Genomic DNA, 16882 nt, shown 5'->3' with positions numbered 1-16882 from the left:
CAACCTGCTCGATCTCCTTGGATTTAAAGTTCACAGTGAACTCTGACGCGTTTCCTGCCAACATGGCGGGACAATCACTGAGTCGTGTAACATCCAGAGCTCTGTAGCCGCGCGTTTCTCGGAAACCACGGCTTGAATACCTGGTATTGATCAACCTGATTTTATTTTCTCTGCTGTAACTTTATACCATGCTTCTGCAGAACACACACACACACACATAAGCATTAGCTACACTCGCTCAGGGACACTGGGAAACTTTAGCTGGGCATTGAAAGCACTGTAGATTGCACCACAAACCTAAAAGTATGCCCGGCAACAAAACAAGAGAAGCTCGGGGGAGAAAAGCCGTGTGAAGTGAGAGGAGACTCAATTCTGATCTTCTTTAAGGGGGAAAGTCTCACAACAAAGAAACCCCTGAGAGTCCACACAAGCAATCACACATCAACCTGCTCCACACGCGCACACACACACACACACACACAATAAGAAAGCCTCACTGTAGTTAATTACTTTGCCTTTGTTGGTGTAAAATGAACCTCCCAGACTGAACCGGCACCATTAGAAATCCCATCTCGTCAGAGTTTAATGGAGGATGTGACTGGAAGACTCCTGTTGTGGACCAGGTCCAAGCAACAACAACAAAATCACAGGAAAAAAGTACAAAGATACTTCTCTAAATCTCCAAGACATGCTTCTTTTTAATTTTTGATTTCCCTCTGCCCTCAAGCAGCCTGGTTCTTATAGTCAGAGGTGAATTTATGTGGAACGTTAGGATTTTCATCATGAAAAGTTGAATCGAAATATAAGCCAGCTCCTTAAAGCAGAGCTATGCAGGATTTAACAGCTTCAGAGTCACTGTGATGGTTCAATGTCTTATTGCGGGGAGATCGGGGGCTCTCTCCACTGCCCCCTACTGTCTGTTAGAGGAAAACCAGCCTTGCAAGATCAGGGTCTTGCGAGACAGGCAGTAAGAACGTTATTTTAGACAGAGCCGGTGAAAAAGAAGCAGAGAAAACCTTTGTCGGAGGAAAACAAGGAAGAGGAAACGACTGATTTGACGATTTTTCAAATGGCAAAAAAGCAGATAAAACAAACACGAACATGTTCTCCGCGGCTTGTGTTCGCCAGCTCAGTTGAAAACAAACGCACGTGGCCAGGACAGGGGATAATACGGTGGTGTACTCCAAGACTGTAGGGGGAGCTCCACAGAGGGGAGCAAAGAAAGCAGAAAGCATTTCGCATTTAAATCCCAGGAGATCGAGCGATATGTCGCAGACAATATCAACAGCCAGAGAAGACGTCACACCAGATTTCGAGTTAGTGAACGATATCGATCAAAAACGTTTTTAACAGTTATAAGAATAGGGATTTAACGTAGCCTACGATGAAAAAGGCATTGCAGCTGAATACTCTGAATAACTCCCGCAGACACCAACGGTACAGGAAGTAGTCGGGCTGGCTTTTTTAAAAACAGTAAATCAGTCGCACACACAGGACTGGGAGTCAAACTCAATTACAAAAGGGAACCAGAATTAAAAACAAGTCGAGGGCCAGACTCGGTCAAATACGATAAAATTCAGGACAAATCAAGCTTAGATTAAGATTAATGAGATAAGATTTATTGATTTACCCATGGAGCGGCCTCAGAGGGGCTAAGTATCAACATTGGACTGCTGTTTTTCTTTGCTCGGCCTATTTACAACCACTGTACCACAGAGAACCACAGCTTCTCAACCACAACACGGTCAAATCGGAGGTGACTTCTCACTCCCGTGTCCGACGTCGGATCACAACGTAACGCACCATTAATGTGTGAGCCAGAACGTGACCGACAAGAGAAGGTCTCGCTGCTCTGACACACTGAGCTCACAGAGGTCACGACCCGGAACAGACGGGAGAACAAGCGCCTTCACTCAGCCGTTCATCATCGTCAACTGCTTCATACGATCATTCTCAAGTGTTTCCCACAAGCCCCTGGTGCAGCTGCACCGTTTATTTAAATATTGTGTATGCTGCGTGTGTTCTCACTCTCTGACTTGTTGTCTCTGTGTTTCTGGAGAAAAACAGAAATATATATTTTTTGCTACTAAATTTGACAGGCAGCAACACACACACACACACACACACACACACAGAACATCAACGTATCACTGGGATAAAAATAAACACACACCATTTCACTGCACATACTATTATACAGTATAATCCACATTTAGCATGCAGTACTTTCTTGTACTGACACATATTTTTTGTAAACTGGAGGGAAATTATTAATATATTAAATGGAATCTGGGTTTTCTTTTTGGTTGTTTTAGGAAGGATTTAAAAAGATGTGATTGTCTATAATCTGGATTATTTGCGATTGTTGGTTTATGATGCCATTTTTACCCATTTCAAGTAGAGAAGTTTTCCAAAGTAGTTTCACTTAACTTTCTGCTACAACTGCACGACTTTTACTTATATAATAAAGTATTTAACATCGTGTTGAAGCAACGATGTTAATTTTACAGGAATAATTCCCCGGGAATATAATAATCCCTGCCCAGTGGATAACAATTCACTGTTTTTGGCTGCTTTTGGTGTTGCTGCTTTCCAAATGAACACACCATTAAAATATTTATTGGCACATTTTTATGCCATTTGCTGTTTTCATAGCGGCTGAGCGTTGTTTACCGTCGTCTGCAGCATTAATGTTTTTTATTATTTTTTCCAGTCGAGCTCCCACAACAGTGGAGCTGAGTCAGAGCAGGACCGATGGGCCCGGAGCGAGTTTTCCTGCCATATTTCTGTCCCAGGAATTCTCTAAATAAGCCAACACAGAATGATACAGAGGTAGCATATAAAATATGAATATACCAGGACGCCTTATATAAATGGATAACTGTGAGTGACACAAAAATGAATACGAGATTTTTGAACCTGGGTGTGCAGCCATTAAAAAAATAGGTGACTAACATCATTTTGTCCTGTGGTGTTTTTTTGTTTTTTTTTTGCATAAAATGTGACGTCAAAACCCATCAGTAACAAAATATATAATGGAGCTCAATCTGTTTGTTTGAATGACATTGGGGGGAAAAAATGGATAAAAACTCCACAAAGATAGCTGCATCTCCACGACAACACACGGAAACCTTGTGACAAAAGAGATTCTCTCTGGAAGGACGACTTTAGCGTCAAAGTGACAAGAATCCACCGCATCGATATCACGTTTTGGATAAACTGTATGAAACTTACTAAAGTAGTCGATGACTTCTAGTACATCCTACACTTTGTTAAGTCGCTGACAGCCATTCTAGATTCAGTCTTAGTCTTTTGAGTCACATTTTAGACATTTCTATACGTGATAGTTTTAGTCCAGTTTTAGTTGAAAAAAATAACACATAAGTTGTGAAAATTAAATTGGCTTGGAATTTCGTCACCGTCTCTTTATTGTATATAAAAAAAAAAGGGGCGCCAACGAAATTATTTCGCCATCGTCGACGAAAACGACACCGTTCCTGTTTATGAATATACTGTAATAGACGACATTGAGGAGGTTCTAGAGTAAAGGAAAACGATACCAAACCCTGTAGCTGAGCTGAACCGTGTGGAGATCCTCCTGCATCTACTTCCAGCATGCAATCAGCTCACCTGCGGCGGGAGCACACCTGCATCAGCTCAGACTTTATATTCCCTGTCCCTGCAGTCACACAAGGTCACGGCTCTTCTGAAAACCTCGTTTACTCGTTTAGAGTCCACTCGCTGCTTGTTGTTTTGTCTTTTTTTTTTTTTAACTTTAATCCCTGTGCTCTCCTGTGTCCAGAGCCTCGACTCCCGGCACCTCAACTATTCCCCTCACGATTCGTAACCCTTTTTAATAAAACAGTGAAAAGTGACTAAACTGATTCGTAACACTTCTGACTGCTGCGGCACAGCACGAGAGGATAATGGCGTCAGACGGTGTGTGGTAAACAGCTGATTCTGAAGGGACATAGTCACGTAGTCCATCGTGAACTTTTTAGTCATGACATGACGTTATAGAGGAAGCAGAGCGCCTTGTGTTCCCGTTACTGCATATAACAGCAGAACCTGATGAAAACACGTCTGCATTAAAGTCATTTGACCCAGGAGTGAATAATGCTGATGAAACAGATTCCCCAACATCTGCTTCTGCTTCTTCTTGTCTTTAACCCGAGTGAACGTGGTGTTGGAGGGGTGTGATCAGAGTCCGTCTGTCCTCCTCCTGCTGTCCCAGTCATCTCGTGTTGCCACGTGTCGACACTCTGGCCCGGGCAGGAGGTTAGAAGCGATGCGTCGGGATGAGAGACGTCAGCCTCAGCAGGCAGACGAGCGAGCTCGTGTTCCTCGCTGTCCGTGCCAAGTGTGGTCTCCAGGTGCGCTTCCCTTCGTCTTCCCTTTCATCTCTGATTTGTTGTGAGTTCTTGATTTGAAGTAGACTGTTCGCTCGCCCGCTCGCTCGCTCGCTCCCCCGACACACCTCGCATTAGTCTGACAGGTGAACACTGCTATTTGTTCTTTCTGCTTCACTGTCTGTGCCACTGTGTGTGTGTGTGTGATGCACTGTCACACAGCTGACAGGGAAACTGTCGGCCTCACTCTCTCCTCACTGATCTGCACGAGAACAGCAGCCTGCAGCACATTTCAGCAGGGTCGTGACCTCTGTGACGTCACACGCATCAGAGACCGCTGGCAACGCACAAGAATTCTAAAGAACAAAATCCTGTTCATTTCCTGCGCTGAGATTTGAATAGTCTGAGTTTGGTTTTAACTATATGAACTTGGGTTAACTATAAGAACTTCCTAATGATGTTCTAACCCTGGATAAGTTAACACCTCAAACATTTTTAAGCTCTCATGAGGTGTTTTTTCCAAACGTGTTAATAAAAAATGTGCAATGGAAGTGTCTTTTTCCACGTCACAGACGTAGGGGGCAGTGATGATCGATATGTTTTGTTTTGGCCACATGGTTAGTGCAGCGGTTAGCACTCTCCAAAACCATGGAAACACAAAATGCTTCCGGCCATCTTCCCCCGTCTTGCGGGGCGAGACTTCACGTGACGTAGGGCTCATACGCGTCGATGGGAACACCTGCAAGTAGCAGTTACCGAAGTTTTAGAAACATCGCTTTAATTTTGTGGAAAAACTGGAAAATGGAAACAAAATTGTAACGCAGCATTCATTGCAGCTGTCGTGTTAATCAGAATCTAGTTTATTGATCTGCTTACGTTACCTTACAAAGTTTTAAGAAAGATTTTCTGAAACGTCAAACTGTTTTTAAAAAAGTGCCGGTCAGTGTTTGCGCTCGACATCCTCGATCAAACCTTCTCACACCACAGAACAAGCTCCGTGAATCAAAAATTCTCTTTGTCAGAGAAGTGACAGACGAGCTCTTACGCTGTTTCAAAATGGAATGCATTTTTTTTTGACATTTCTGCTCCGACGAGTTTCGACTCGACTTTCACTGAAAAGCTTTTTTTTCCTCCTGGTTCTTGTTCACACCTCAGTGTGAAATGACACGTTGTCCTCTGGGATTCTTGGGGCTGAAATTGATTTTTCAGGCTTTCATGGTTCACATTTGAACACCTCTTCATTCTTCCTATAGGAGGCACTGTTTCCTCTTTTTTTTCAGGACTGAAGCCGCACATTAATCAACTTAAAATCTGACTTACATGACTTACATACAGTGCTTTTACATGTCAAGATTTGATATATCTCTCTCTTCTGTCTCTACCTCCCTCTCCCTCTTGTCCTTCCTCTCCTCTCCTCCACCCATTTTTCCTTTCACCCCCACCTGTCTAGGCAGATGGTCTGGTTCTCCCCTGACGCCTAGTATTTGCTCATTGTGTGAGCTTTTCTCTTCTCTCTATAATATTATAAAGGTTTTTGTCTTCCTATGTACAGTGCTTTGAAATAATGTATGTTGTGATTTGGTGCTATACGAATACAATTGAATTGAATTGAATTTTGAAATGGCAATTCATGCTTTTATTAGCTTAAGGTTGTTTTTGGGTTTTTTAACAAACACCTCAACGTGGTAACACATCAGCCCTGTTTTATATCGTTTTATAATTAAGTTCCAGTTCATTTGAAAATGATTTTAAGATTTGATTTCTGCCTTTGAAGCCATTAATGAGACATTAACTTTAGGTGAATACGACAGGTTTTTACGCTCATCAGGGCAAAGGTCGTTTGTTCCTTCTCTCTGTTCTTAATTGTACATTTTCTAATTTTAACATTGATTGATTACTCTTCAGACCTCCAAGACCTCTGGGTTTAACTGATTTTTGGATCAGATCCAGATTACATTTACTCTGCTGGGAGAGTGTTCATTAAAATTATTCTGTGACTTTATCAGTAGGAAGATTCTTACCCAAATCTGACAGGAAGTTCAAACTTACACATAAACCCTAATGAAGGAAAGCTCGTCGTGTGCGACCTCCTACTATGAAGACTTAATATCAATTTCCTGCTCCTAAGAGGCTTTATTTTATCCCCCAAAAGTACACGGGATGTTTATTTTAGTGCGTATGTTCACTTCAAAGCTTCAAACATGAACAGTTTCACTTGCAGACTCTTTGATGTGTTTGAACTCTGTCTTTAGCCGCGGCAGAGTTTTTAAATGACATGACGACAATTGCTGTGTTCGCTCTGCGCTTGAAGTCTGACGAGTTTTCTAGAAATGGTGAAATAAAGTGTGACCGTTGAGGAGAACCTTTCAGGACGGAGTCTATGGGGGTCATTTAAGATGGTTCACCTCTGCAGAGGAAATGAAAGTTTGGGATTCACGTGTGGGTTTTTTTTTTTCCTGCATGTGTGAGTGGGTTTTCTCCGGGGTTCCTCCCACAGTCCAAAAACATGCAGATTTGGGGATTAGGCACACTGGACACTCTACATTGACCATAGGTGTTGATGCGAGAGTGAATGAGAATGAGTGAGTGACAGGGGGTCCTCTGCAAGCACTTGATGATGCGTGGACGAGAGAGGAGGCGCGGGGACGAGATCCTCTCAGAGAAGCTGCGTGTGTTTAACGCCGCTGTAAGCGAGAACAAGGCTATCAGAGGCCAATCTCACAAGCTACAGGGAAGCAGCAAAAGAACAGCGACACAATGGAGACTTTTCAATTCAATTTGCAGTATGGGGTGAAATGAAGCACCGAGAGGATGAAAATGAGACAAACACTGCGATGGGATCACCAGCGGCGTTCTGTTTGGACAAAAAGACTGAGTCAAACGATATTAATCAGATAAGAAGTGGCCAGCGTGAGGCGAATCCATATCAGAACCTTCAGATAAACTGCAGGGGAAAGTCTTTTGTCTTGTACGATTGATTGAATAAAAATATGCTTTTATTTTAGTCATTCATTCATTTTCTACCTCTTTATCCTCCACATGAGGGTGACTTTTAACGCTTCATGTAAAAGAACTGGGTATTATCGCAGACAACGTGTGAGCAGACTAGTTGCATCACACATGAGGGTATTTTGGGGGGAACAGGTGGACTTATTGTGCAACTTGGCCCAAAAAATAATAAAACAAAGGGCTCGTGTATCGCTGCTTTGAGAGGACTCAGTGTGAAATTAATTCAAATGCGACGGTGCCAAGGTTTCCAGTGGATTCACGAGGAAACACCGACTGTGTGAAATGTGGTAACCAGTGGCCCGACTATCGGAGGAGACGCAGCGAGACAAAGTGACGAGCACACACGAAGAAGAAGGGCCTTGAAACCAGAGCTGAATACCTTTTTTTCTCTTTGAGCCGAGCAACCTGTTCGGTGTCACTGCGACTCGATCTCCAAGGACGACGGCGATCCCCGGGATCTGCCCCGAGTCGAGCCAGAGTGAGCGTCGTTCCAGAACACGAGCTGCCTCCAGACACTAATTAGCACCGAGAGTGGTGAGAAAGCAGTGAATTCACAGAAGAGCGCAATCTGTGGCTTAAACAGATGGTTCCCTCTGCACAAATGAGACAAGAGGTCCATTACTTTAACGCTATTAAAGCACATTTGTTGGGATAATTCCCGAATTACTCTCTGCATGAGACTTTCTTTTCTTTCTTTTTCTTTTTTTTGTTTTCCGGAGCGTGGAAATGTAAATGTATGTATGATTAAGACCAAAATGCGGTTGTTGTGTTAATGAACTGGAGCTGTATCTCATTATGAGGCGAGTTATTATGCCATCCAGCCAATCAGGCAGGAAAAAAAGAACAGCTCTGACAAACAAATCAGCTCTGACTCCAGCTTTGGGGGGTAAAGACTGTATGAAGTGGTTTGTGGAGGAGTGAGGGGGCTGTGGCTGTGTGTGGGATTAAACTCAGCAGACACGCATTCATAATATTCACTATTTCAACCTCATCAACACACACACATCCATCGGGGATCTGCTGCACTCGGGCGACTTGTACAGTCAAGACCATCAAGTGGCTTTCTAAGCTTCTCCTTTTTTATTTTTTTTATTTTTGGCTAAATTGAATCTATTCAACAAACGCATAAAACAAGTCACCATAGCAACAGAATTACATTTCTCGCGCTGGAACTTCCCAGGCTGTGTTGTTGTTCGTGGGACCCGACGGCTGATGCACCTGCGTTTTACCGCGCGGTTGACGGCTGGAACAAAAGACACCGTGGGTGGGGAGAGGAAGAGCAGTGACACCCTTTTTTTTTTTTTGGGTGTATGTGGGGGTTGTGATTGCCTCTATAAGACTGCCATTTTGTGGAATACAAGACACAGAGAGAAATAGACGACGGGGAAAACGGTCGCAGTCAATGATTTCCGCCAAACAATTATGCAGCACAACACTCCGCCGCGCTGACTGTCCGCACTACGCCGAGAGAGCTCTGTTTTAACACAGAGCAACTCGTATCGATTACAGTACCACGCGTTTTTTGAGCAGCAGTTCTCAGGACGATTGATCTTCTCCAACCGTCCAGATGAGATCTCAGACAACTCTTCAGCGATCGAACGCTCCATTTGGTTCCTGACATTAAAGGTCATCCGCTGGGTCAATCAGTGTCCGCCTAATCACACACAAATGACTTTCACACCAGCCCCCTCATGTTCCTCAGCTGGAAGTAAGTGGATCTTACATTATTTGTCAATATAGTGGGAAAATGTGCACACGCACTTCCGAAAAGCTTAGAAGAGGGATAAGCAAAGCGAATTCCTGCCAAACGGGCAAGTTTTCATACACACAATTGTTGGGGTTTTCCTCAGAGCTGCTGTAAAATTCTGGCAGAAGAAGAAATAGGGGAAATAAGACCGATGAAATTTAGGAGTTGCTGCTTTGCTCATCAGTCTCAGCAGGCACTAATTAATAAAGAATAAAACACAAATTAAAAACCAGCAGGAAAATATGAAGCCTCAACGGTCCAGAGTGTAAGAATTACTTGTACGGTTCATTTCAGTTCAAATGCTTCGTTGCAAAACACAGTGGTCTGGGCTCCTAAAGGGCGGAGCTAGAAACAGTACAGTCCACTGAGTGGTCGACAGGTACTTGTGACTTTAGGGGAAAAACAACATGATAAATAGACACATGCCAAGAGGAGAGAACATAAAAACGCTCTATGGTGCGTTTCATTTCCAGTCAGAACTCCAATTTCCAAGGTCATGCGGTGTGTTCCCTCAGCCGACTTCACGCTGTGCGACTCTGGGGCTGATATCTTTGGTCGTGCCTCCTGACGGCGCAAGAACTTCAGGACGAGCGTCTCACAGCGTGACTGCTGCTACGACCCACGTCAACTACAGAACTAATAGAAATGTGGCATGAATTGGCACACGGATCAACGCGACACCGGCGCAAAACCAAAACAAAGAGAGCCAGAGTCGGTTTTACACGGGAACCTGGATTTCCAACTCGCAAACTCTGAGCAACCTCGCATACGTTGTGTTCGGGTTCCGTCTTCTTTGTAGAATCTATTGGGGAGCGACACTGTGGTAGGATGTTACGCTATTCGCGTAGCTGATGCACCCATCACCATCAGACCCTCTCTTTTCCTCAGCACTTCAGAAAACACCGGAAATAATCTATTATTCTTTGTTTGTGTGGTAAATGTTTGCTTTTTTCTCGTCTTGATGACCTCTCACAGCTGCTCTACACTAAAGTTCTGCCATTCACACCGAGCTCAAGTGTCTTGCCCAAGGAATTTCTGCAAATGAATCGTCCTCGATGGTATAAACTGGACATTGGAAGCAAGAGCTCTAACCATTTATGCAGCATATAAGATGTAACTTTGAGCTCTTGTCTTTTGCCATTTTTTTTAGGGCTCATAGACTTGATATTCCCTGTGAGTTAATGAAATGAAAGCATCCAGAGCAGCAGCAGCAGCAGCAGCAGCAGCAGCAGCAGCAGCAGCAGGCGTACATGTCATTAGAGCTGTCTTCCTCAGGGCGCACTCAATGAAACTTAGCCTTGAGCTAAAGACACAGAGCTGCAGGATCCACCACACGGAACAGATGTTCACAAAGTCTGATGAATCCGGCAAAATCCAGGAGCCCTGATTGGGCCCAAAGCAGCCGCTCTTCTGACATAAGCAGAGGTACGTTCACTCCGGTGTGTGAAAAACAACGAGAAAGAAGAACAACAACACGACCCTGGGACCTCTTACTGACACGAAAATGAGGGGCTCGTACGTGTCGCGGGTCAGGGTCTACTCATGAATACCTCCACACAAGTCATTACAAGTCAGTGTGTGCCACAAACACCCACAGACCTGCACACACACACAGATGGATCCAGCTTGGTTTTGCACTCTCAGAGCTGAGCTCGTCTGAATCGAATTGCCTCTCTTTCTTTTTCCTCCCTCTCATGGTTTTGCCGCCCACAGAAGGAGAAGGGCAGGCAGAGTCAGTCCCAGCGCACCGAAGACTGCGCCGCCTCAGCGTGTGTCCCGGGGACTAAAACACAAATCAGGCTCCCCCTCCAGTCAGAGTTGGCTCTGCTCCCGGTGACCTGCCGGGACGGCCGTCTGTGGCACTGACGCAAATAAATAAATAAATTCAGAAAAGAAAAATAATAAGAGGAGGGGGAGAAAAAAACAGCATGACTCTGACAAACCACCACTCGCTCAGGGATGTTATTAGTGGAGAAATCATCCTGTATAATGTGTGTGGTAGGAGCACATTTGTCGGAAGCCGTTTCAACGTGTAAACAAGCTCTTCCTCCACTTGTCTGGGGATTTCAGGATGTAGAAAGTACGGATGCGTCTGTACCACTGTTTTGTTACTGACATCGATACTGCAACGTTGAATTTATTATAATATGATATTTCATCCATCTTCTATCCTCCACACGAGGGTCACGTGAGGGCACTGGTGCCAATCCCAGCTGACATAGGCCAAAAGGCGGGGTCGCCAGTCCGCCACACGTGACAGTTAAATCATCAATGTTACCATTAATTGCACTGCACCGGATTTCAGAGCCTTTTTATTTCTAAAGAATCTATGCTACTGCTTCTATAAGTGACGTTGTAGCACCATAAACATGTCACAATGATGCCTCTACTTCTCTGCTCTCTGTCGCCCACTCTTTCACCCCAACCGGGCGAGGCAGACGCCGCAGATTTTTAAGTTTTTCCTCTCCGCTGACGCCGATGGTTGTGTTTCCACCGAGTGGAACAGTTCGAAGAACGGTATGGTACGTACTTATTTAGCATTTCCATTAGAATCGCACCAAAGTAACCCGCCAACCGTTGCATTTTTAGGTGCCCTGACCAATAATATCATCAGATCGTCCCTGTTAGAACGAGGCGAGATCCAGATCCAGGTGTTCAGTGTCTCGCTGTTGAGATTTTACATGCAGCACTTGTTGTTGTTGTTGTTGTGCGAGGACGGAGAAAGTAATTGTATCAAAATGTTACCGTTCCATGACTCACTTAATGAAATGACTTTAATCTAATCTGCTTGATTAACATACAGTGTGTAATTTGATTTAAGAGCCGGTCCATTTGTTTGTCGCTGCTGTTGGAGTTCAGGTTTCGTGGGAATTCTCCTGTGTTTCGTGGAATTCTCCCAGCGTCTGTCAACATCCTCTCTCCGCTCATGCGGCGCCTCATTCTTTTCTTTTTCTTTTTTTTTTTTTTTACTGTCACAACCTATTTGATCAGAGAGCAGCCACTTAAGAGACAAACTGAGAGCATCAGTGCGACACAAATGTCCAGGTAACACCTCGTAACTCTGTCACATTTATTTATTGACACTTTATTTGATGCTGGACATCATCTGTTGGTGCCTTCGCTTCCTTTCGTGCCGGCACAACACGAGAGCACTCAGTGGCCGTGTTTGGAACGCAGCCCAAATCAGATTTTTAAAGCATATCCAGGTTGTGTCTAGCTTGATGATTTATTTTAGTCTGAACAGCTAAAAAAACAAAACAAAAAACACACATGAGATGTGGTTTTTAAAAGATCAGTGATGTGATTGTTGAATTTTACAGTTTCGTTATAAGAGAGGGAGATTTCTTGGAGAATTTGATCATTCTTTGTGACGTCATCAGTGGGGACAGACTTTGGTGATCACATCACAAAAACACACACAATGATCCGTCAAAAACTGGAGACGGGGAGTTGCTAACAGAAGGCCAGAGTCACAGATCTCAGATCTTCTCATATTTCATCCGTCTTATTAATTCCAAGGGTCCAGTTCCCTGTCTTATTGCAATCTGCAGTCTTGCCATTAGATGTCACTAGTTCTTACACATGGGATCTTTTCAAATTCCCAACAAACCAGCAGGCGCTCGCGTTTCGCATCGTGAAGCTATGCAACGATGCTAAAAATGAAGAATGGCTCCACCCACATGAACGTGATTCATGAACCAGTGAAGTCTTACCACTAGGAGTCACTAATTCTTACACAATGGACTTGAAAATCCCATTTATTATATTAACACCCTCTTCTGCAGCTAACTCTGCCCAATGCTTACTTTTGAAAAAATGCCAAGAAGTGGGCTGTGAGGGGGTGTGGTCAGGTGGTGGAGGAAAAAAAGGGGCGTAGTCTGTGGACCAATGGCAAAATTTGAATGCAGTAGCTGGTGTTTGACCAGAGGGAGGCAGTAGGCGAATACTTTACACTAAACTGGATCAACAAATAAATAAACATTTAGTGGTTTGATGACGCTTATAACCACATACATAATAACCACAAAGTGTTTGAACCTTGAATCTTAAATGTTCTGTTGTTACAGGGAAAGTATCTCTCCATGCAGGTGAGGTCAGATTCAAGATTCATGATTTACTTCGTCCTAATAAGGTGGAAAATCATGTTATACATGGATGCATATACAGATATATGTAAATCAGCAGACTTTGGAGGTGTGGGTGCAGCCTGGGGCAGAAACACTGCTGATGTGAGACCTGGAGTGGAAAGAGCGCACGCACGAACGCACCCACTCGACCTTTGGTGCCATTAAAGCGACCACTGTGTGCGTGTGTGCGTGTGTTATCAGCTTCATCATAATAATGGTTACAGGTATTTTTACAGATGCTGCTCCTGCGTCTCGAGTGGGCGGTGTGGTGTGCGCTTCATACCCACTGACTGTACTGACACAGTCTATCCAAAGACGCAGGAAAAACGCATCAGCAGCAGCAACCGAAAAACCCACGCGTCCCGCCTCCCGGCCGAAAGCGCCTCATATCAGTTAACCCTTTAGGCTCACTCACACACACACACACACACACACACTGCGTTATCATGCGCATATTAAAATGCCCCCCCACCACACACACTCCTACACCTCCTCCCCCTCCTTGGGTTTTTACGCATAAGCCTTGTGGGCAGTCAGCGGCTATTATTGGGATGTTTGGAAGAATGAACGGCATCTCTCACTCTCTCACTCTCTCTCTCTCTCTCTCTTACCGTTTATTCCCGACGCAGTTTCCGATGGACGTGTTCGTGGTCCCGTGGAAAGACGACGGCCAGGACATGCGGGACTTCTTCAGCCCCGGTCTGTCGCTCGTGTCCACGGCGTCGGAGCGCTCCATGTGCCGGTGGTGGTGCCGGTCCGTGTCGGAGTAGCCCCGGTGCTTGATTTTGATCGGGGTGCGCGGTTGCCTCCACAGATGCTGCGGAGGCTTCAGGGTCGCCTGTCCTTCCCGGGGAACCGGCAGCGACAGGGACAGGCTCTTCTTCGAGCATGGTGGTGGTTCCATCATAGTGCAACGAAAACAAAATTTAAAAAAAAGAATAAGGAAAAAGAATACAAAAAATCAAACTTATTGATTAGATAATATGGCTGTGTTGGTTTACGTCAACGCCTCGTGTCTCTAAACAAACCAAAGTCCACAGATCTGAATGTTGTTTTCTGAAAAACATCAAAAAACAGTCACAGTGTTGATCTGACAGCTCATCCGAGAACCAACCATCAACAATAATACTCTCATTGTTCGTTCACTGCTAGTTTTTCTCGTTAATATCAACCAACAATCCGCGCTCCTGCGTGCGCCGCACCGGTCCTGGGTTGCGGTGATGAGACACCGGCGCTGCCGCTGCCGCTCCTGAAGTTTGACGCTCCGTCGCCCATTGCGCACAAACACAGGACTGTGTTTATCTCATAGAATTTATTGCTTATTTAAAAGAAAAAATAAAAGCACCCGCTTCTTGTTATTGCAGAGCCGCGCTGGTCCTCGGCGCCGGCTGATGATTATTGAGTCTTTTCCACAATCAACACAAGCGATTCCCCAGTAAAAGTAGTCAATCTGTCACGGTTCGCGCGCGGCGTCTCCGTGCGCGCGTCGCTCCAGTAATTCCTCCATGGAGATGTTGGATCCACAGTGGGTTCTCTCTCTTTTCTAAGACGAGATGTTAAACTGGACTCAGTATGGACGCATCATCATCACCATCATCATCATCACCGTCCTCCTCCTTCTTCTTCTTCTTCTTCAGTAGATCACAGGAGCGGTTGGATGTGTCCAGAAAAAGACGCGCGCACACGCCTTTGTTCTTTTCGGTCCACACTCTGTCTGTTTCGGCAGAATTCATGATAGAAGTGATATTTGCGGAGATTCACTCATCCTGCTCATCATCTTCCTCCCATCCTCGTCTCTGCTGGAGTTCGAAGACAAACACTGGCTTCGCCTCCACCAACACCAGCCCTCTCTCCCTCTCTCCTCTGTGTGTGTGTGTGTGTGTGTGTCCACTCTCCCCCTCTCTCTCTCTCTCTCTACACTACAGTATATAGTCGTTAGTCATTAAGCAATGGAGGCTTTTTTTGGAGAGATTTTGCCCCAGTGCGCGAAACTCACTCACTGCGCATTTGTCTCTTTTTGTGTGTTTTTTTTACAGAAACACAAAAACATATCTTTGTCTTCATGTCTTTTGGTCTAAGCATGTCACTATTCATCACTTCACCTACACCTGCAGCTCAAAACTGCCTCTGTGACTTTGCCAGAGGCGTATCAAGCGACTGTGGGGTGGGTGGGGGGATGGGGGGGGGCGGAATCACATTAAAACCAAAACAATAAACTTGAAGGCAATGATTTTATCGGATTTAGAGCAATAACAAGTGTCTGTTCTGACTTCACCTCACAGGATACACGTGTTTCTAAAACCTTGTCAGATTCAAATGATTTTCCCGTTTCCTTCTCAAATGGAACACGGAGAACTGGAGGGGAGATGACGTCACTCGGAGTTCCAACTTCATGAGCTCTGATGTAAACACAGTGGGGACCAAAGGTCAGGCAGGTCATAAAACTCTCTGGTTTCACCGTTTAATGACATAGTGTCCACAAATACAGTCCTGCTCTCTGTCTCCCCCTGTGTCTATCAGTGGTAATGCAGCCTCACAGCAGGAGTCTGCTCTTTCTCTCTGCTCTTCTTCTTCTCTCCTCGTCTTTATGAAGTTTGAATAGCGTAGCAGAGTGTTTGGAGTAGCATTTGTGAGACAAATGGTGCTTTTCCATTTCACGTCGTTTTCCATTACTACAGCGAACGGGGTCAACATAACACGGCTGCACAAAACTGCCGCGAACTGAAATACCACCGGTCAGGTTATGATTCCACGTCACGATCGTTGGCTTTCAGCAGTGCGGTCACTAAATACACCAGACTCATCTGTTAGATATTGACATTTTAGACATTTCCTTTGCTAACTGTTGAAAATGAACGCATGTTTTCAGGATATTTTTACGTCTTCTTGTTTGCTCTGATTCTCTGATCAGTGGACGACAGTCTGTCGACACATTTTAGTATCGGCTCAGCTCACTTGAAACCTCATCAGAGCATGTACTAATATAAAGCACTAGGTACAAGGTACTATCACTAATGGAAAAGCAAAAATAAAGTGCGTAGGTTCGTGCTTGGGGTGTAGGGGGGGCTAAGTAGAGGTTTGTACCTCGGGTTTGCACACCGAAACTTGCTTTATTCCTTGGTCTGCACCTTTGGTTGCCTGTCTGCTGCACCTGACTGACACTCAGTCGGGTAGACAGGCACCACTGGACCTCACTCATCCTCTAATCTCTCACATGTTGGCTCCAAGCACACACCCCTGTACACCGCTTCTGCAGGCGGGCTAAACCATGTGAGGGGGTGATACCATTTCATGGCGTCACTGCCAGAAGAGGACTGGAATCCCACTGGCGAAGACTCCTCTATGTGCACATCATGGCCTCCCCCTTCAACTTATCGTTCTACTACAACTATTCCCACAACAGCAAAGGACGTTGGGATTGAAAATAATAAATAAAACTGACAAAAAGTGACTGCCTTTAAAGAAAATAAAAGCCCTACACTGCTCTTCACTGTCTTTCTGTCAAATATAACAAGTTTTATGAGTAAAATATTTGAAAAAAAATAAAACAAATGGGTCAAATTGAATCCAACTCTAATAGAATGTGAATTAAACAAAGACGCTTAGTTTGACCAAGTGGGAAAGGGTTTAAGTTCCTTCATGTGTGTTTG

At 44.7% G+C, this 16882-nt stretch overlaps 1 protein-coding gene across 1 annotated transcript in view; it reads right to left on the bottom strand.

The window, feature by feature from the left end:
- The window catches only part of pde4a (phosphodiesterase 4A, cAMP-specific), a 59535-nt gene extending 44985 nt beyond the window's left edge, over window positions 1-14550 (bottom strand). The window contains exon 1 of the mRNA XM_044050537.1: window positions 13844-14550. Within this exon, the coding sequence (XP_043906472.1) occupies window positions 13844-14139 (296 nt within the window). The 5' untranslated portion in view covers window positions 14140-14550. The remainder of the gene's footprint in view (window positions 1-13843) is intronic.
- Between the last annotated feature and the right edge of the window lie 2332 nt (window positions 14551-16882).

The sequence above is a fragment of the Solea senegalensis genome, linkage group LG19 (genome assembly GCF_019176455.1).
Source record: "Solea senegalensis isolate Sse05_10M linkage group LG19, IFAPA_SoseM_1, whole genome shotgun sequence".
Taxonomy (NCBI): Eukaryota; Metazoa; Chordata; class Actinopteri; order Pleuronectiformes; family Soleidae; genus Solea; species Solea senegalensis.
Note: the sequence above shows the minus strand (reverse complement) of the source record. Positions and strands in the feature narration are given on the sequence as shown.